Consider the following 19,616-nt stretch of genomic DNA (forward strand, 5'->3'; position numbering starts at 1 on the left):
ACCTTGGACTCCGACGTGTCGGGATGCCGAGCCGAGGTGACGTCGGCGTTTCTGCGGAGATCGGAGCCGAGCATCTCCGACTTGACGGCGCAAAAGTACATCCATGATGCATCATCGAAAACCCATGTACACATCGTCGCCACGAATCACCCTGCGCTTGTTCTACGCTTGAGGATCAGTTGGGAACTTTGGGATGCTCCAATTCCCCTCTTGACCCACACCGTGTCCGCAGCGTCATGCAACCTTACTTGCACCCCACCAAACTCTTTTCTTTCCGCTGATCGCTTTCGACTCTTCTTTTTACCGCTCTATTCGCCAGAGGTCCATGAGATACGGCGGTCTCTGCCTTCAAGCTGGTTATGCTCGAGCGCGCGCCTACATATTTCGAAAACGGAGGACGATATTTCCTGCGCGCGTCTGCCACTCCGTCTGTTCGCGGCTCCCGAGCCCTCCACCCGCCGTTTGGGCACCATGACACCGTTTCTCAGCCATCAGCACACCTACAGCACTCTCTGGAGAAATCCAGCCCGCGCAAAAATGGCTCTCATCGTGAGGAAAGTAGCTCCGCCACGGACGCGCACCTCGAAGACGGTGACGGATCCTTTCTTTACTTCTTGTATCCAAATCGGACCCTCGCCTTGATGAGACGATTCGACAATACCAGCCGGGGAGGATGGAAACTTCGCCCACTCGGCATATCAACCGTTGGCCGTAGACACTATTCTTCGAAACCCTCGTCGAAAGAAGGTCCAAAGGTGACAAATTCAAAAGCGGAGGATGTGGGGGAGAACAATTTGTCCAAAGTTCGAGCGGAAACGAATCAGGAGAAGATCGAACAGAGAGAAGATACGCAGGTTGAATCTGCAATGGGCCATACGGAATCGGAGCGCAACGCAGTCGAAATGGACGGTGCCGCCGACAAGCTAGACGAGGACTATGCTTTCGACCAACAAGACGGCAACATCGGCAGTGATATGGACGCGCTTGAGCTGGACTCGATGAATTCCAATAAGTCAAGAACAGAGGTCCAATCAGTCGACGAGCCTGTCAATGGCAGCAAAGAAGGCAAGGGGTCCAACATTTTCGACCTTATTGAGGCGACTGTGCAGTCTCACGATAAGCCGGAGGCGATTTCAAAGCTCATGGACTACTACTTGGATATCAGCATCGACGAAGAGTCACGCAATGTTATCCCTCAGGCAATTTGGCGATTGTGGAACGCGCTCACTACCAAACAAAAAACACCTAAGCTTGCTACTGCCATCCTTCAGCATCTTGGATCCATCAGACCATTTCTTCGCACACACGCCGAGCGGATCATCGAAGTCTTTCAATCGCTACCGCACGACTGCAAAGCCAGAGAATCCTACGACAGTGCCATCTTGGCATATCTGACCATCCATGGGCCGGGCAAAGCTGCCTTGATCTACTTCGAAGGGATATCAGAAGCAGACTCCAAGGAGGTTCATTTCGATTACCGTGGCCACGGTTTAATCCCTATCCGGAAGTCATCAGACAAGTTGAGGCCGAATACCCCAGAACATTTGATCTCCCGCGCGATTGCAGACGGAGAGTGGCAACTGGTGATAGATGTCATCACAACAGCTGAACAGTTTGGGTCAATCGATTGGGTCATCGTAGCAAGAGACTTGGACGTTTGCGATCATCTCGCCATGCTTCTCATCCGGCTCCGCCAGCTGCAGCGACTGGGAGCCAAGCCCACAGAGTCTGAACGGCAGTTTCGATTGCTCGTCACGGAGCTAGCAAGGCAAGGCATAGCGCAAAAGACTGTGTCTTGGTCTTCCGAAAGTAGACCGGCTGAGCTATGGCGCCTCCTTTTGAAAGTGAAGCATTCCGGCTACGTCTTTCCTGATCATCAAGCCGGGATGCATGCGTCTGCATTGGAGACTATCCTTCACGCGAAAGAGATTACAAAATTCTCGCATCTCCCGCCGATTGTGTTCAGGCTGTACAACGCTTACGTCACGGCTATCCTTGAAGCCCGCGATAGAGCAGACAGAAAACCTCCCTTGATCAGGAGATCCACGTTTGTTTGCATGCTTCATGGATTTCTAAGACATCCGAAACTCCCTCCAAAGCAAACCGTTGACACAGGAGTAGTGTTTTATCATTACAAATTGATTGTGGGCCAACCAACAGTGTCGATGATAAGTCTTCTGATGCACTACCACGCAAACATGGGAGACGACCGCAAAGTCAAGGCTTATTTTCGGGAGCTCGTCACCTACCACAAGGGCAAAATTCGCGAAAACCGCGCCATCTTCAGATCGATGTTCTATGCTATCTCCCGAAAAGGAGACGTTGCTGGGGCAGAGAAATTGATCAAGTACATGAAACAAGAATTCGACCTGACTCCCGATTCCCAGTCATGGAATTCCGTCCTGAAAGCCCATGTGAGAAATCAGGATCTCGGAGGTGCCTGGGAAAGACTCAAGCAAATGATGAAAGTCACAAAACTAGACGGCAACAGCTTCAGGATCATTTTGACATCCTTGGCGGAACGCGGCGACGTCGACGCTGTCAAGGAGATTTTTGACATGATCTCAGAACTAGATCCAGTCATTCTGCGTGATTCTCGCACAGTTCTTTTCCTCGTATTGGCGTACGTCAAAAGCGGCGACCTTCACTCGGCGGAGCGATTCGCCATGCAGCTGCAGGACCTCAAAGCCGAGGGACAGCTCGAAGGCGACACGGTCGTTTTCTGGAACACTATCGCTACCGAATACGCTAGGGAGAGGGACATCCAGGCGGTACAGCGCATCATGGCATACATGACTGAACATGGAATTCCGTACGATGCCCACACGTACGCGGCCTTGCTCCTTGCGCTTGTCTCCATCCACCAAACCGACGTGGCGTACAAGATCCTTAGAACGGTCATCTCGAAGGAGCCCGTCGAGAAGCTTTCTTTGCACTACGGCATTGTGATGGCCGGATACATCAACCAACGGAGGTACTGGAAGGTGTGGTATGTCGACCGCTTCCGACAACATCAAAGAGTCCCAGCCACGTTTAGTACAAGATCAGCTCTTGTGCAGGCCGTCTTGTTCAACGAAAGCAAGACGAACCGAGAGACAGAAGAACCCGACAAATTCGAAAAGACTGAAAGGATGGCAATCGGCCAATTAAATATCCTAGAGCCCTGGGAAGTCAGCAAAGAAATACAAGTCAACACAAAGTTCACACCGATCAATCAACTACAAGATTCCTACTTGGATGTGTTGATTCTCACCTTTGGGCAAAGGGGTATGTTCGAGATGTCGCAAAAAATGTTCGACTTGTATGCCAAGCGGAATGACATTGATTTTTCGGACCCCGAAAAGACGCCCCCGATGCGCATGCTCGTCGCTCTGATGCACAACTTTCTGAAAGCCGAACAGTACGCAGAGGTGGAGCAATGTTGGCGCTTGGCCAAACAACAGGCTGACGCGTTGAGCCAGCTGCGGCCAGCCAACGTCGCGAGCGAGTTTGCTTCGCAAGAGGACACGAGCAAGCAAAAGGCCGCCTCTCGCCGGAAAATTATTACAAACGCGCTGTCAGTGTACATGATGTCGTTGAAGCAGCAAGACCGTGTCGAAGACATTCAGAAGGTTGTACATTCTGTCCTCGGCGAAGGATACGAGATGGGCAACTCTCTGTGGAACACCTATATTCAACTGCTGGCGCGATCAGGGCGCATCGCCCATGCCTTTTCACTCACGGAAACGGAACTCATGCCACAATGGCCCGGGTGGAAGAATCCGAAGTACGCGAATAGGAAGAGATACAGCCGTGGTTGGCAATATCTCTACGTCAGCCCGCTCAGACAGGGGCCCGGCGCAAAGCTTCCAACGTATAGAACAATGGTGTTTTTGGCAGCGGCGCTGAAATACGTCAGGCGAGCCGAAGCAATAGGGACAGGCGGAGGGACGGTGGTGACGGAAGAGTTTTTGGAAAAGAGGGCACCGGTCACGGTGAAGGCGGCGAGGAGCATGCCGAGGGTGGATGATGCATTGCAGACGATGTACCTGGGCGACGTATGAGGGCCGGGCTGTAAGTAAATGTAAATACATGTATAGGCATAAGATACACATGATTGGCATGTGACGTGCGTTGAAGATGCCCTGGACTGGACCCCGAGTGGACGTCAGGTTGCATGAAAGCGGGCGCTAGCGCGGCCCCGGTTCCGCGCGATTCGTGGGACTCGTGAGAGGACAACCAAGACCAAAGCTCGACCACAACACCTCACCGCAGCCCGTCCACCTCGCCCAAGCCCTCGCCTCGACGACCGCTATGCCTGTGTCTGCCGTACCATGGCTCCGCTCCACCACTGCTTCCCTCCCATCGTCTGCGTCGTCGACTTTCACCACGCTAGGTATCTAAGCCAACCCGACCCGCCAGCGCATCCAGAGCTTGGTTAACATGCGAAAAGAGGCCCCGAGGTCGAGACTTGGATCGGCGTCGAGAATGGCGCTGATCCAGCTGCCGACAATGAGTGGCCGTTGCTGCCCTTCATGGCTTTGAGCGACGGCGCCCACGCGTAAGTCGACACTGTCGTTTCCCTGTCCGCTTGCTGATGTTTTGCGCCGCTTGTAGCACCACCGAAGACTTCTCCTACTTTACACTCTGCCGTGAGGCGACTCTGGATGGCCCGGCGACCTCCCTCTTCGGAATCTCGTGCACCCGCCAACTCGACGCCAACGACCTGATCAACCGCCCCGCCGAAGTCACACGCTCTACCGTCCAAAAGGCCGTTGTGGTCATCACCGACAGCCCCCAGCATTTCGGATATTTGCGCGAGAAGCTGTCGGTGGTGACAAAGGCTTGGTTTGCCCAAAAGTACTGTCTTGCCTGCCTCTACAAATCTTCCTCTGGCTCATACTCGATAGTGATTTTACCGATCTGGACATCTTGGAGGTTGGTCCACCATTCGAAACTGCCTGCCGCACTGCTAACGCTGTCGCAGGGGTTTCAGGCCAGTCTAGCCAAGACCTTCAAGGACAGGGAACATGAACGCGACCAGTTTTTTGGTCAGTTACCCTGTCAAGATGAAACCGTTCCTGCAGACTGACGCATCCAAAGGCCTTTCTCTTCGCGAAATCATTCATGAATACAAGCACCAAACGCTGGTGCTTTTTAAATGTTGCTTGCTTCAACCAAAGGTGAGCTTGTCACAAGACCAGCGGCATAGATTATATTGACGATGGTCAGATGCTCTTTTTCGGTTCTAGCTGCGAGCGGCTTTGCTTGATGCAATTTTCCTTGATCTCCCTGATACCAGGCCTGATTCGCAACTTGCAAGACTGCGCAGACCCAGCGTTCAATGCTTATGAGGAGAATCTGGAGAAGCCTGCCTCTCTGAAGACGAGCGAGCGAGCATCTCGTAATATCCACTGTACCCGAAACAGGCTTTCTGGCTAACTCATCCTCAGTCCTGGCGTACATGGGACTTCCTCTCCAAATCTTTGGAAAGGTCGGTCACACTGCTCACTCGTGTTCTTCATCACGCTAACTCGCGACAGGGGAGTCTTTTCGGCCCATATACGCCACTGCAACAACTCGATATGCTGGCTGATCGCGAAACGAAGTCTTATGTTGTCGGTTCGACAAATTCATTACTTTTGCAACAGAGAGATCGCTACAGCGATATACTAATAAATGTAGTCGACATGATTCTTCCTTCCCAGAGAATTTCAAGGCTGATGATGTTTGCAGCTCGACGAAGGGACCATTAACATTTCATCGCCTTCGCTTCGCAGCGCGCTTATCCTTTCTACCCCTGACAGGAGGTGGATTGACTTTCTCACTCAAGCCGTTAACGACACATGGGACGAGGAAAACCCAGGCCGGCCGAACACACTCGGATATTCTGGAAGCGAAGAATTCATTCGATTACAGTTTGAAGAATACCTTCTCGCCTTGCTCTCTTCATCAAAGTATCGCACCTACTATGAAGCCCATAAGGATACTTTGAAGGGGCCTGTCATCAATGAGATTGAGGGAGATCCCGCTGGTGAATTCGGAAACGACTTCATTGCGGCATGGGAAAAGACGGAGAACTTCCGCATATTCAATCGCCATACGGACGAACATCTTTTTGACATTGTTGTCCCCGAACACCCCTGCTCTGGTGGACTTACCATCGAGGACATTCAGCGCCGCCTCAATTCACAGGTTGAGGCTTTGCACCTCGACGAGCGCTTCGCGCATGGCAAAGAGACGTTAAACAAGCATTTTGCTGAGGGTCAAAAGAAAGTTTCTACAGCGTTCAACAACCTTTGGGCCGACATAGAGGCGATGCGCGAGGCCCAACGCCGTAAACGAGATGAAGAAGCGAAAGCAGCAGCCGAGAAGGCCGAAAAGGAAGAGAAGCAAGGCAGTCCTACTAGCAGCATCAGCGACAAGGATAAGTCAAATGGAGGCAGCCGCGCCGAGCGAGCCAGTGCCTACCTGAGCTCCTGGGGCCAGTGGGCAAACGAGAAGCGTGCTGGATGGCGGAAGGGTAAAAATGGCCCAGCGAGCCCTCCACCGACGGACAGCCCCATCGAGCCAAAGAAGGGTTTGGATGAAGACAAGGCACCTGAAATCGTAGAATCGAAGGTTGAGTCGGCGGCTGCAGATCAGACTACGGCTGTGAAAGAGGCTAAAGTCAACGGGGACAAAGTGGAGGCACTGGCATCGGCCGACGAAGCCCAGGCGAAGACCGGGGGACATCCGGATTCTGCCGAAGCTGCCACGGCTGTTGGAAAAGAAGTACGGACGAGTACCCAGAGTGCCACGCTTGGAGAAGAGCTGAAGGAAGCCAAAGTTGAAGACAAGCCCGAGAGCGCGTCTATGGACAGATGATTGGAATGAGGCGGTACGAATGACTGGCGTTACTGGAACGATTTGGGTTGGTTTGCTCTTTGTGTGCACAGGAGCACAGATATACCTTTCATCTCGAGAGGTGATTCTTTGGCAAGAGGTGGGTGGTTTGGCGGCGTAGGACCGGGTAGTCTGGCTTTCCGAAAGACGTGGAATGGACAGGATTCTTCAGAGCGGTCTCCTTTCCATTCACCTTTTCATATCAAAGGCTTGTCCGAGTCTGGTAAAGACAGCGGCCCCGTGCTGAGTCTAATAGAGCCTGGGTGCTACTACACGGTCAGCATTCATGAGGAAACGGTCGAGTAACGATTCAAGGCTCCAGCTGCGCCGTCGTCAGTATCGGCGTCTGTGACCCACGACACAACTCTCGGCGATTCAAAATGACAAAAACCATGCCCGTCCTCGATTCCCGCACCACCGCTCCTCCGCTCCTTTCCACCTCGCCCTTTGTCGGTCACTCGTTGATTGAGCTTCCTTGATCAGGTCAGGGTTTGCTCACCCGTGTCGCTCGCTCATTTGGTCGCCTGCGACAAATTCAGTAACAGGGCTTCGCAGCGTCAAGTATGGAACCGACAGAGATCAAGTTGGTCCAGCTCGCCTTTGGTGGCCTCAATAAGTTCGTCCCAATCGCCATGGGCACGCCATACACCGTGAGTGTTTCATTCGTGGCACTCCCGAACGCATCTAATCAAAGCAGAAACTGGTAAAGACAGCGTACTCTATGTTCAAACAGGAACCGGACAAAGTCACCTTCGCTCTCTACTACGACACAAATGAAAACGCGGCTGTTGACGAAGACGTCTGGAATTGTGGAGAAGAATTCTTCTTCTCCGATGCGACCACCGCCCGCGCCAGGAAATTTTACTGCGCCTTCACTCCCATCGACGCAAGCGATGCAACTCAAGTGGGCGGTTCGGGAGCCACCGAACGCCACCCTTCAAGTCCTCAAGCCGATGTCATGCGTCCGCCGCGCAGAGCTCCAGCCGGGGTTGAGGTAGTGCGGTCAGAGGCACAACCTAGACGTAGGGCCTCGCTACCAACGTCGCAAGATGCCTCGCCTCGGACTCATAAGAGGCCTCGGGTGCTCTCGCCCAACCACTCGGGTTCAAGTGCTGGACGACGCGCAACGAACCCTGAAGCCGCGGCGCGTGGCCCTAGGCACCGTCGGTGGACGAGCGCTGCGCCCCAAAGCCCGCACTCTGCTACCCGGACGCGTCAAGGTCAGGCTCAGAGGTGGTCCGAAGATACCTCAGGCAGGGCTGGCTGCCATTTGCAGACATCTGTGACTGCTGGCAATGATCATGAGTCTGGGCCAGCTCCCACCGGCACACCCGAGAAAGAAGTTTCAGCGTTGTCGTCCCCGTTGTCTTCAGCCAGGTCGTCAGTGTCGCCTCCCGAGTGGCCTGGATACACCTCGGGCAGGGCTGAATGCCGTTTGCCGGCATCTGCGACTGCTAGCAATGTTCATCAGTCTGGACCAGCTCCAACCGGTATACTGGGGATGAGGGCGTCAGCGTCGTCGTCACCGTTGTCCTCGGCCAGGTCGTCAGTGTTGCCTCCCGATGGAAGCCCCTTCATTCCGCAGTCGCCGACACCCATGTACTCGAGGAAATCTGTTCGCGCCGCCTCGATGCGTGCCAACAGCCTCATCATCGAAACAATCGAGAAGGACCACCATGATGGCCCTGATGCCAGCGCGACCGAAGCTCGCCCCGAACACGGCGCGCCCAACCGCAAGTACAAAAAAATTGACGTCACTTTCCATTTTGAGAACAAGATGGGATACCACCCGCATTTAAAATTCCAATCCTGGAAGGTGACCTACCCGGGCGATGAAGACTTGAAGGAGAGGGAGGAACAGCTTAGGAATTACATCGATGGTCAACTCTACATGGCCTCGCAGAGGCTTACACAAAGACAGCGCCAGGGAATCATGGGCGACCTGGAGATCTTCATCTACGTTTACTACTGCGACACGGACCATCGCGTAGACATGCTACACGCCACAAACCACCACCAGTTGTGGGAGTTCCTCCGCGCCAACATCAAGGACTCGGAGTCGGCCAAGTTGGGCGCGGCGGTCACGTTGCATCGAAAGCAGGACGTGGAGATGAAGATCTTGAACCGACTGTCTCCGACAAGCTCGCCAGAGGGGGGCGGTGATGACGACGACAGAAACATCGTTCCCGTCGAGGTCGCCGCTGGACGCGCAGAGCAACATGGCGATGGCTACATCGAGGAGAATCAAGACGGCGAGGAGGAACAGGGCCCCGGCGACGCCAGCGACAACAACAGCAACGCGGGCGAGGACTGATGTCGTTCCAAGCTTCAGGCCGGCAGTGGGTGAGGTGGACGTCAAGGTTGACGGGAAGCGCCGGCGGTGCCACGGCGGCGTCGGGAAGCAGACAACGTGGGCGGGAGGTGCGGCCAACGGCCAAAGCTCTCAGCCCTTGCATCCATCACCGAGTCCCGTCGAGTCTCGTTGGTCGTTGGTCGTCTTTTTTTGTCGTCGCCGTCGTTTCTTCTTCGCCGCCTGTGTGTGCCTCTTCCCATCGATGACTGGCTCCTGATGGCGGCGGCCCGGCCAGCCAGACATGCAAAGCAATCAATAATACTCCGCCGCCGCCGAATCACGACGCATGTGCTGCAGATTCAGATGCTGCCCGCCGCTCATCTCTCTCTGCTCATCTGAGATCCGATCCCTATCCGTCCCCGATGCGACGCCCTACGATTCGCCCGACGCACGTCTCCTTCTGCAAATTTAAAAAAGAGGAAAGACAAAAAAAAAACCAAACACTTTCAACGACCGACCGATTGACCGAGCCGACCTGCGGTACCTACCTACTACTCTACTGTGTCTGTGCCGACGATGCCCTAGGTCCCTCGCCTCGCCTCGGTCCTTCGTGTGCACAGTACACACATATATACGTACCAACTACTGTACTTGTGCGCGTACAGCCACAGCAGCATGCACGACCGCCCCCCCCCCCCCCCCCCCAAAAAAAAAAAAAAAAAAAAAAATCCCCCGCCAGTCAGCCAGCCAGCCGGATAGCCACGCCTGCGCCTCCGCTTCAGCTGTGTCTCAAACACGACTCCCCGGCCCCACGTCTTGTAGCCATTCTGACCCCTTGTACCCCTCCCTTCCCATCCCTTCCCACACACCCTGTCTGCCTTCCGCACAACCGACCAACCGACGGAGAGACAGATGGCTGAGCAGCAGTCAGCCAGTCAATATGCCATGTACGTCCATGCGTGGCTGAATGAGTCGCCGAACGACAATCCACGACACGACAAGACAAGAAGGCAAAAAATAGCATGCGGTCCGCTCCGACCGGCCGGCCGTTGGCAAGAATCGCACATGGCTTGCCCATTGATGGCGTGGTTTTCCCCGGTATATATATAGAGTGAGAGACAGCAGATACGGTACCTTAGTTAGTCGATGGCGAGGAAAAGATGGTTTTGGCCGACGCGGCCCACACCACCTGAGAATCCCACCTGCCTACCCTGCTCTGCTTGCTGGCGTGCTTCCCCACTCACGCGCTTGTCTATCCCGGGTATGGAGAGAAAGAAAGCAAAAATAAAAAAAAAAAAAAAAGACAATAAAAGAATAAAATGGAGCCACATGCCTATCGACATGCACGCTCGCCTATCGCATCCGGGGGGCCTTGTGTGTCTCTAACCCGCTTCCATGTCTACCTGTCCATTGTTTGCTTGGCTGTTTGCTTCGTTTGATGATTCATACGCGTCACCCAGGCCGGCCAAGTCAGAAACCACAGTGAGAGAAGAAGATGGACAAGGCCAGACACTCATGCGTCAAATATAGCAAAAACAACAGGGTGGTTTCTCAATGTCCAGCATCCATTTCTTTCCACACCAGAGTGCGCCCCACTCACTGCTCACAAGGGCACCACCCATCTGTCAGGGGTCTGTCTGTTCGTCGTCTCTGACGCTGCTGCGTCTGCCAGCACCCACGCGCAGCAGCTTTCCCCTCCAACTACTTCAAACCTCCTCTTTCTTTGGAGCAAAGGCCATACCATGACCCACTCACTGCTCTCGCTTCCCATCACTGGCACTAATTCCCGGTATTCCCTCATGTCCCCTTCGTCCATCCCATATCGTGCGGCCGAATAATCCCTGTAACCCGTCCCGCACTTCCTTGATGAGAAACTTTGACTAGAAAAGGAAAGAGAAGAAAAAAGACAAAACGCAGAGATTCTTTAAGGGAGCCTGGCCTTCCAATCAACAATGAAAGAGAAGTAAAAGCCCCCGCCCAAACAGATGATGATTGCCAAGGCACAACCAAAAAAACAAAGGAAAGGTGGGACACGAAAGGAGACGGATGAAAGGGAGAGAAGAAAAAAAAGGGGGTGAGCTTTGCCGCCGCGGTGCAGTGCCAATCGCGAAGAAAAGAAAATATATGTAGGGTTGCGATTAAGACATGTATAAAATTCAAAAAGGAGGCCCCGGAGTGCCCTTCTTCATGCGGATTGCTGTATGACTGAGGCAAGAGGCCCGAGGCTTCAAACAACAAGGCATGCGGTGCGAAAATGCGGTGTTGCAAAAATTACGGTACCGCTCATTAAAAACTTCACACGTACCAGGAACATTGTACGTGCCTCCTATACCGAGGTGACAAGGGATAGATGAGAAGAGCGAGCGCAGCAGGGGGGCACAATGCTGCCAAACGGGAGCGCATGTACGGGTTACTCTCGGCTCGTGAGCAGCTCGAGGGCGCAAGTAGTCCCCAAAAGATCGAGTTGCCAGTCGCGTACGACACAAACGAATGACGTTGGTCTGGGATGAAGACGCGCGACGACTTTTTTTTTTTCTTTTCCGCAACGGCCATTTTCGCTGGACAATGCGATTCCAGTGAGGAGAAGCGGAATAACAAGGGTTCCGGCAGGCGCTGATGAGCCAAAACCAAGAATGCGCCAAACACCGTAAACTCCAATGCTGGTGAGCGCAACCCTTGTGCGAAGAAGCCGTGAACGCGTATGTAGGAGAGGATGGACAAGGTCGAGACAGGTTCGTCATGGGTGTGGGCTGTATTGTTGGTATCCGAAGGGTATTATTGCGGCCCAGGGGGATCGGCTGAGCACAGACGGTTTGCGAGTCGGCGATCTGCAATAGGGCGGCGATTGGTAAGAAGAGTGTGGCGGGAGCTCATAAGATGCCCGAGTCTTTGAGCGCGTTTTGGAGTATCGTCTCTTTGACAGCAGCGAACACGAGCCGGATATTTGACGTGTCGGTGGCTTGTGTGAGGCTGGTTTTGGTGGTTAGCTCGTGTCTGAGTTTATTCCCGAGACATGGCCCGACTTACTGAGGATAGAGATTCAGATGCGCGCGGTTGACCTGATTGAATCTCCAAAGCAAGTACTTGGCGGCTCGGTTGACGTCGTTGCCTCCGGAATAGTCAGGAAAGTAGTTGCCAAGAGGTGATCGAGCCAGTTTCTGCTTGAAAAGATCGACCTTGTTCAGGAAAAGAATGATGCTTGTGCGCATGAACCATCTCGAGTTGACGACCGAGTCGAAGAGCACCAGGCTTTCCATCATTCGATTCTGGTGTCCTTGTCAGCGCACGGCTGGTGCTTTGGTCCGTAGTCGGAGCCGACGTACCTGGCTGCTTTCCTCAAGCAGTACTTGGTCGTATTCGCTCAAAGCAACGCAAAATATGATGGACGTGACATTTTCAAAGCAGTGTATCCACTTCTTGCGCTCGCTTCTTTGGCCGCCCACGTCGAACATGCTGCGTGCGGGGTCAGCAGATGCGGTCCTTGAGCGACCAAGTGGACTTACTGTATGCTCAATTGACCCATGGTGAAGCGGGTTTCGTAGATACCGGTCGTCTTTGTTCGCGCTCGCAAAACATCGGCTTCGATGGGGATGTAGTCGGGGGCGGATATGCGGTGGACCTCGTCGAAGAAACTAGCGTGCATCAGCAGAGGCAGTTGACGACCCAATGGTGGGACGTCTTACTAGGGAGCCGAATCCATCAGGTAGAACTCGCTCGAGCGGTCCATGACCTGCTTCACGCAGGGGTCGTGCCACAAAGAACTGATTGCTTGCCCGACCTTGGCCTCCAACGGCTTCTCCGGATCCGGATCTACGACGTACTCCATCAAGTAGTCGCAGTACTCGTCATTGCCCGGGAGCTCCGGCTCGATGTCGAATTGTCGCATGGCGCCAATGAGGGATTTGGCGCAATCAATGACGTTTTTGTAGATTGTGAGGCGGTACATGGAGAGCTCTTCGACCGTGTATCCATTTTGATGTATAATCTTCATTTGCTTGACGATGGTCGACTTGCCGCTTTCGCCGGAGCCTAGGTGAAGGGGTTAGCAGACGAGGCGCGCGGCAGTAGGGCGTGGGAAGAGGGGCGTACCCAAGAGTAGAATCTTGCATTCTCGCCGGAGCCGCCGCGAGTCTTCCTCGAGCTTCCTGTCGATGGCCTGGCTGCGCTTCTTCTGCTCTGCATCCTCCTTGGTGGTGCTCATGCATATGCCCATGGTGGCTTATCGCCGCCGAGAGCGCCGGCGACAGAGGAAGCGACTGGGCACAAGGAGGTGGTCGTCTTGTCGTAGGCTTGGACGGCGCGAATGGGTCGCGGGATAGGAGACGGGGTTTGGCGTCGTGGTTGCGGAGGGAAGACAGAGGGTCTGGCGCGCTGACTCGGGGCTGCGACGTTGTCCGGGGCTAGAAGCGGCGAGGCGCAGGATGATGTCGTCGAGGGATGAGCAGCAGCGCCAAGTCCGGGAGAGACGGAGAGCGGTAGGAATGGGGCGGAAGGAGGGCGGTGCGAGGTTGAGGCGGAGGCGGCGCTGCCAGCGAGAGAGGGAGAGCGAGTGGTGGAGGCGTGTGGGCGTGTCTGGAGGCGGATGCAACGGGAGGAAGATGTGGAGGAGGAGGAGGAGGAGGAGGGCGGTAGCAGTCGTGAGAGAGAGTCGGGAAGGTTGTCGGTTGACAGGCAGGCAGGCAGGCAGGCAGGCAGGCAGGCAGGCAGACAGGCAGTTGATTGATGTGCAGCGTCCCTGTCGTTTCGCGTCAAGGGTGTCTGTGCTCCCTGCCCTGCGACCTGGACAGGACTCGGGGTAGACGGGATGTTGAAAGCAGCAGCACAGGCTCGCGATTGTGCGCACAGCAATGGGTCGAGGACCGAAGTGGCCGTGGCCGTGGTCGTGGTCGTAGTAGTGGTAGTGGTGGTGGTAGCGGGCGGGTGGGCAGGCGGGCGCAGACGGCGCGGGGAATGGCAGTGGAGGTGGGGAGCTGAGATGAGGGCTAGGTGGACTGGCGGAGGGGATGTGGAGGAGGATTGGAGGACGACCGAGGGGAAAACGAGAGGCAACAGTCGCAGATGTATGATGGTCAAGAGAGAGAGAGCGAGGGTGCGTGCGTCGGTGGAAGAGTTGGATGGGATGGGACGGGGCGGAAGTGGAAGTGGAAGGGCAGGGAGGGAGAGGGTCAAAAAGCACACATGTTGTTGCTCTCAGCAAATCAGCCTCGCTTTCCTGACGTGCTTTGTCGTCGGCGCCAAGTGACGACGCTTCTGCTCCCGTCGACTTTGTGTTTCACGCGCAAACCGTCTTTATGCCTCGAAGACAGTCAGCAAAGAACGACGACTCCTTTGGCTGCCGGCTGCGACTTGGCATGTTTCATCCGTCAAGTCAGGCACTGCGACTGCACTCTGCTATACAGGCAGGCAATGTACATGTGCTGTGGCCAAGGTGCAACTGAAGACCCATTGCGGCGGTGCCCTGTGGCAGCACTGGTATTTCTGGACTCTGGTTGATGATTGATTTTTGCCCATCATCGTCGTCCCGTCGCTGGAGGGACATGACGAGAAATAATCCACGCATGACTAAATGTCCTTGGTGTTCGAGTTGGAGCGTGCCCTGCCCTGCCAGTGCCCACTCCCGCCGGCCCTCAGTGGCAGCGTAGCGGTGACGTAGGAGCCAGAGCCAGAGCCAGAGCCAGAGCCAGAGCCAGCCCACCCAGTCTTCCTGCTGCTGCTCTGCTCCACGCAAGACCTGACCTTACTGTACCCACCACCCGGACCGCACGCTCCTCGCTCCTCTGCTCCATCTCTCTCACCTTGTACTCTACAACTCCATCCCCCATCTGCTGCAGTGGTGCTCTCCCTCTCCTCCTCCCGCATCTCCTCTCTTCCGCCGTCTCTCCGAGCCTAACCTAACCACCGCACACCACCCGGTGCCAGCCCTGCCTGCCTGCCTGCCTGCCCCGCTGCTGCCGCATCTCCTCCACTCCTCAACACCCACGGCGCATCAAACCCTTTGACGCTTCGCCACGCCCACCTCGCCTCCCTTCCATTCCCCTCTCCGACAACCATCCTCCATCCCGCGTCCATCGCCATCGCACGCCCCATTCTTCCACCATGGCTGAGTTTGTGCGCGCCCAAATCTTCGGCACCACGTTCGAAATCACCAGCAGGTACCGTCGTCCACCATTGCCGCTCGAATGCCCAACGAGCCCTTCGCTGACCCCAACCTCCAGGTACACCGACCTGCAGCCCGTGGGCATGGGCGCCTTTGGCCTCGTTTGGTATCACTCCCACGCTCTCGTCGCCTCGCTCTGTCGCTAAACATGCTCCCTAGCTCGGCCAAGGACCAGCTCACCGGCCAGGCTGTCGCCGTCAAAAAGATCATGAAACCCTTTAGCACCCCGGTCCTGTCCAAGCGCACCTACCGCGAGTTGAAGCTGCTCAAACATCTGAGGCACGAGAACGTAAGACGACTTGTCGCCCTCGCCACATGGCATCCGACCTCTATTGACGCGCGCTGTCTGGACAGATCATCAGCCTTAGTGACATCTTCATCTCCCCCCTCGAGGACATGTATGCAGAACCTTTTCCCCAAACCACCCCCCGGCCATCGCGCTCACACATGGCAGCTACTTTGTGACGGAGCTCTTGGGAACCGACCTTCATCGCCTGCTCACCTCCCGACCCCTCGAAAAGCAATTCATCCAATATTTCCTCTATCAAATACTGGTGCGCTCCACGCCTTCTAGACTTCAAGCAGCATCATCCTAACATGTCGCAGCGCGGGCTGAAATATGTCCACTCGGCTGGTGTTGTGCACCGCGACCTCAAGCCCAGCAACATCCTCGTCAATGAAAACTGCGACTTGAAGATTTGCGACTTTGGTCTGGCCCGCATCCAAGATCCCCAAATGACGGGCTACGTCTCCACAAGATACTACAGAGCCCCGGAAATCATGCTCACGTGGCAAAAGTACGACGTCGAGGTGGACATTTGGAGCGCGGGCTGCATCTTCGCCGAGATGCTCGAGGGCAAGCCTCTGTTCCCCGGCAAGGATCACGTCAACCAATTCTCCATCATTACCGAGCTGCTGGGCACCCCTCCCGACGACGTGATTCAGACCATTTGCAGCGAGAATGTGAGACAATCGACTGCTGCTCCCGGAACTCGTCGCTAACGTACATGGCACAGACGCTGAGATTTGTCCAATCGCTTCCAAAACGCGAACGCCAACCACTCGCCAACAAGTTCAAGAATGCCGACCCGCTTGGTATGTTGCGGCCAGTGTTTTGCCCCGGACCCCTGCTGACTGTTGCAGCCATCGACCTGCTTGAAAACATGCTCGTCTTTGACCCCAGGAAGCGCGTGCGCGCCGGCGACGCCCTCGCACACCCCTACCTTGCGCCGTACCACGACCCGTCGGACGAGCCGGTTGCGGAGGAGAAGTTTGACTGGTCCTTCAACGACGCAGATTTGCCCGTCGACACATGGAAGATAATGATGTATGTCTCGGATTCGCGGTCTAGGCGCCGGCAACGAGACGCAGGCTAACGGAGGGCAAACAGGTACTCGGAAATTCTCGACTACCACAACGTAGACGCCCAGGCTGCAGACGCCGAGGCCAACGGAAGCTAGACGCCCTCACACGAGTCATTTTGGTTCACAAAACACACACATGCACCCCCAAGCGCTTGGCACGGTTGTGGGTGACGCTGCTGCAATGCCCAACGGAGAGAAGCTGCTGCGCGCAGCAGAGTTACTCTATGAGTTTCGAAAAAGAAGATGGTGGGCCAGCGGAGACGACGATTTAAACTTCTCGGCTTCTCACTTGTTTTGATGCTTAGAAGGCTACTCGAATGTTGGATGCGCAACAAATGTGACATTACTGCGGCACGTTGAAGCTGGCTGGGATGGCGGGCGCGGACACCATGGACAAGGGAGCAGCGACGTGGTTCGTTCGGGCCCTTTACGGCGCCTTTTTGGGACTGCGATGCAGGGAACGGGAAAGGAATGGCTCCTTCTGTTGTCTCCTTTGTAAAATGCAAATCCAATAGATTCACCCACGACAATCAACCACCACGACGACAGACAAGACCAAGGACGCCCACGTTGGACCAAGCACGAGCCGACGTTGCCCAAGGCACTCGCAGGCGCTCTCCCACATGGTCGAGAGAGACTTTGGTCGTCGAGGCCAAACGGGCGGCTGTCGTATTGCATCATAGGCCGTGACACTGACTCGCAACCACCAAGGCAGCTTTGCAGCGCTCACAATTACGGCAAGATAACGTCACGACCGGGCTTGACCAGGCCTGTCCATGTCGCAAGCCATTTGTCGCGTCGCGTCAAGTCGCATACAGACGGTCCAGCCAGACTGCGGACACTTGTCCGAGAGCTGGGCAGCAGCGCATCAGCAGCAGCAAGCAATCACAGAGGGAGCGAGAGCACGGCGCGGCGGCGCGGCGCAGCGCGACGCTGAGCCAACCGGATAGCCAACCACCCAACCAATCCCTACCTACCCATCCACCGGAGTGACCGCCGGGCACTTGGAGACGCGGTGATACGGTCAGTCGATCCAAACACCCATACATTGCGCGCGAGCAAAAGACCGCGACACGGCGCGAGAAACGGAGAGAGATGACCGAAATCTTCCAGTCGTGTGGTTGGTGTGGTGCCAGCCGACCGTTCCCCGTCAAACTTCAAAACGACGACGCGCTTCCTGGCCGGGCGGGCAGCTTATCAAAGGCGGGGACCCAGACCAAGCTTTTCCGGGCGCTGACTGTTTCTTTGTGCACAGCCAGGGACCTTTGTTGGACGCAGCCATCGTGTCGCTCGCTGTCTGTTGCTGAGTCCGGTTTGGTTGTCCGTCGCCGGGTACCTGCTTTGCTAGCTGCCACATGCGAGGGCTTGCGTTTACCTACCTGAGTCCAAACGAACACCACTGCCTAACCACCACATCAAGGCAGGCCACGATGCTTCCTCTTTTCCTCTCTTCTTGCCGACAGAGATAGTGTGTGCCTTTTCCGACATTGCCGACATTACCGACGACGGTTCCTTTGACCTTCTCGCCGTCCACACGCCGCGCATACAGTACATACATCAGCAACCTGGACCAGACCCCGATGATGACAAGTCGTCCACTCCACTCCACTCCACCCATCTATCCACACCATACTTGCGTCCCGCCGCGCCGGATCCCTCATCTTCGCCCTCATCATCACACACCCCTAACCCAAGCATACAGTTACATGATCCACCCCTGCCCGCGGCTCGCTCCTCCGCCATCACACTTTTTCTCCCCGCGCTCATCAAAACCTGCTCTCGTAAACATTTCCCTCAGCTCTGTAACCAGTCCGGTCTGGCCAGAGACGACGAGTCGCGCGCAGGCCCCGTCTGCCGCTCCGTCGCATGGCCGCCCGGTCACCCGGTCCGCCTGTCGGGCGGTCCGCCTTGTTTCCCACGTGGGAGGGAAGGTCGTCGGTCATGGATGGGAGATGAGGTTCATGTCATGCCGCCGCTAGCACGTGGATGGGTGGAGTGGAGAACCCACCCAGCCAGAGCACGGGGCGGATGTTGCGTGATGTGTGTGCTTGCCTGTCTTGTCTGTGGTAGAGGGTGCGCTGGTGATGAGGGAGAGGTGTGTATCGCGACTACAGATTTTCTTTTGCGTGCTTCTTTTACCTTTTTACCTTTTTCTGTTTTCTGGTTTTCAAGGGAAAATCCTGCAGAGGTGTAGTCAAGTCCTATGTGTCTTTGTTCTCCTCCTTCTAATCCATCTTTCGTCTCTGTTCGTGGTATTCGACGCGTGTGCTTTCGAGGTCGAGTAGGAGGCCGGCAAGTAACTGTCCTTAAACTGTAGCCAGATTCTATACATGCCGCACTCGACTCGACTCAGCCCAGGTTCACCAAATACCAGTTCAAGGACAGACACAATGCTAAAAAGCAAAATGATACCTCCACCACACCCCAAAGCCTCCATCATGACGGCAAAAACAACGAAAAGGCCAGCGACCAAACAGCCTACCATCAACCCTACACCCTCACGCAACCAGCCTAACATTGCCCGAGGAGAAGCACCCCCACGCAACCAAAGAACCCCAACAACCTATCCCTCAACCTCGATCTATCGGACCTCGTGACGAACGCCAAAAACAGAGCTGCACTCAATTTTAAAAATAAGGATAAGGACCCGAGAAGTAAAATGAAGTACTTTGAGTCTCTTTTCCACAGTGCATGCGCACGCGATGGATCAAACTCCGACACCTCCCTCCCTGTCCGGTGCGGGTGCGCCGAGGCAGCGAGCGAGAGAGCATGTTGAGAGCCGCGCCGCGCCGCGCCGCACGCTCGCAACGCTTCTTCTGGCGGGGCAGAGGTTGTATGGTCGCCCGTTTCTGCCAGCATCGTAGTGTTTAAGTAATGTAGCCGTGGCACTGGTGGTGTTGGACTGTCTCTCTGCCTACTTTCGCACCCGCTCCGGCAC

General features: G+C 55.4%; 6 protein-coding genes across 6 annotated transcripts; 4 read left to right on the forward strand and 2 right to left on the reverse strand.

Moving 5' to 3' along the window:
- The first annotated feature begins 101 nt into the window (after positions 1–101).
- On the forward strand, positions 102–4,081 carry J3D65DRAFT_619163 (uncharacterized protein). The gene has a single exon (XM_066799718.1). The coding sequence runs from the start codon at positions 360–362 to the stop codon at positions 4,041–4,043; it is 3,684 nt and encodes a 1,227-aa protein (XP_066656865.1). The 5' UTR covers positions 102–359; the 3' UTR covers positions 4,044–4,081.
- A 232-nt stretch (positions 4,082–4,313) lies between these two features.
- On the forward strand, positions 4,314–6,846 carry J3D65DRAFT_601665 (transport protein Avl9-domain-containing protein; the record flags this gene model as incomplete). Its single annotated transcript, XM_066798055.1, has 8 exons — positions 4,314–4,375; positions 4,433–4,540; positions 4,597–5,030; positions 5,083–5,162; positions 5,212–5,383; positions 5,409–5,473; positions 5,523–5,660; positions 5,716–6,846. 8 exons carry the CDS (start codon positions 4,314–4,316, stop codon positions 6,844–6,846), a joined length of 2,190 nt encoding a protein of 729 aa, XP_066656866.1.
- Positions 6,847–7,137: 291 nt separating this feature from the next.
- On the forward strand, positions 7,138–9,379 carry J3D65DRAFT_285718 (uncharacterized protein). The gene is made up of 2 exons (XM_066795114.1): positions 7,138–7,514; positions 7,562–9,379. Exons 1-2 carry the CDS (start codon positions 7,428–7,430, stop codon positions 9,176–9,178), a joined length of 1,704 nt encoding a protein of 567 aa, XP_066656867.1. The 5' UTR covers positions 7,138–7,427; the 3' UTR covers positions 9,179–9,379.
- A 2,489-nt stretch (positions 9,380–11,868) lies between these two features.
- Positions 11,869–13,474, reverse strand: J3D65DRAFT_285763 (guanine nucleotide binding protein, alpha subunit). The gene is made up of 6 exons (XM_066795115.1): positions 13,247–13,474; positions 12,841–13,186; positions 12,661–12,789; positions 12,481–12,610; positions 12,185–12,423; positions 11,869–12,127 (listed from the first exon to the last, which is right to left on the reverse strand). Exons 1-6 carry the CDS (start codon positions 13,368–13,370, stop codon positions 12,028–12,030), a joined length of 1,068 nt encoding a protein of 355 aa, XP_066656868.1. The 5' UTR covers positions 13,371–13,474; the 3' UTR covers positions 11,869–12,027.
- Positions 13,475–15,150: 1,676 nt separating this feature from the next.
- J3D65DRAFT_285820 (Hog1-like MAP kinase protein) lies at positions 15,151–16,881 on the forward strand. The gene is made up of 9 exons (XM_066795116.1): positions 15,151–15,309; positions 15,373–15,420; positions 15,474–15,603; positions 15,669–15,712; positions 15,769–15,868; positions 15,921–16,277; positions 16,331–16,409; positions 16,458–16,641; positions 16,705–16,881. The coding sequence occupies exons 1-9, from the start codon at positions 15,254–15,256 to the stop codon at positions 16,772–16,774; spliced, it is 1,068 nt and encodes a 355-aa protein (XP_066656869.1). The 5' UTR covers positions 15,151–15,253; the 3' UTR covers positions 16,775–16,881.
- A 1,159-nt stretch (positions 16,882–18,040) lies between these two features.
- On the reverse strand, positions 18,041–18,600 carry J3D65DRAFT_619181 (uncharacterized protein). The gene has a single exon (XM_066799719.1). It carries the CDS (start codon positions 18,294–18,296, stop codon positions 18,054–18,056), a length of 243 nt encoding a protein of 80 aa, XP_066656870.1. The 5' UTR covers positions 18,297–18,600; the 3' UTR covers positions 18,041–18,053.
- Positions 18,601–19,616: the final 1,016 nt, after the last annotated feature.

The sequence above is a fragment of the Phyllosticta citribraziliensis genome (assembly GCF_038025025.1).
Source record: "Phyllosticta citribraziliensis strain CPC 17464 chromosome Unknown J3D65scaffold_4, whole genome shotgun sequence".
Taxonomy (NCBI): domain Eukaryota; kingdom Fungi; phylum Ascomycota; class Dothideomycetes; order Botryosphaeriales; family Phyllostictaceae; genus Phyllosticta; species Phyllosticta citribraziliensis.

Coding starts and splice junctions, on each gene's coding strand:
- J3D65DRAFT_619181 (XM_066799719.1), bottom strand. CDS start 18,296: ATGGGTGGAGTGGAGTGGAGTGGACGACTTGTCATCATCGGGGTCTGG.
- J3D65DRAFT_285763 (XM_066795115.1), bottom strand. CDS start 13,370: ATGGGCATATGCATGAGCACCACCAAGGAGGATGCAGAGCAGAAGAAG. Junction 13,187..13,246: donor ATGCAAGATTCTACTCTTGG/GTACGCCCCTCT, acceptor CCCTTCACCTAG/GCTCCGGCGAAAGCGGCAAG. Junction 12,128..12,184: donor CATCTGAATCTCTATCCTCA/GTAAGTCGGGCC, acceptor CACCAAAACCAG/CCTCACACAAGCCACCGACA.
- J3D65DRAFT_285820 (XM_066795116.1), top strand. CDS start 15,254: ATGGCTGAGTTTGTGCGCGCCCAAATCTTCGGCACCACGTTCGAAATC. Junction 16,410..16,457: donor CAAGAATGCCGACCCGCTTG/GTATGTTGCGGC, acceptor TGACTGTTGCAG/CCATCGACCTGCTTGAAAAC. Junction 16,642..16,704: donor GACACATGGAAGATAATGAT/GTATGTCTCGGA, acceptor GAGGGCAAACAG/GTACTCGGAAATTCTCGACT.
- J3D65DRAFT_619163 (XM_066799718.1), top strand. CDS start 360: ATGCTCGAGCGCGCGCCTACATATTTCGAAAACGGAGGACGATATTTC.
- J3D65DRAFT_285718 (XM_066795114.1), top strand. CDS start 7,428: ATGGAACCGACAGAGATCAAGTTGGTCCAGCTCGCCTTTGGTGGCCTC. Junction 7,515..7,561: donor CCATGGGCACGCCATACACC/GTGAGTGTTTCA, acceptor TAATCAAAGCAG/AAACTGGTAAAGACAGCGTA.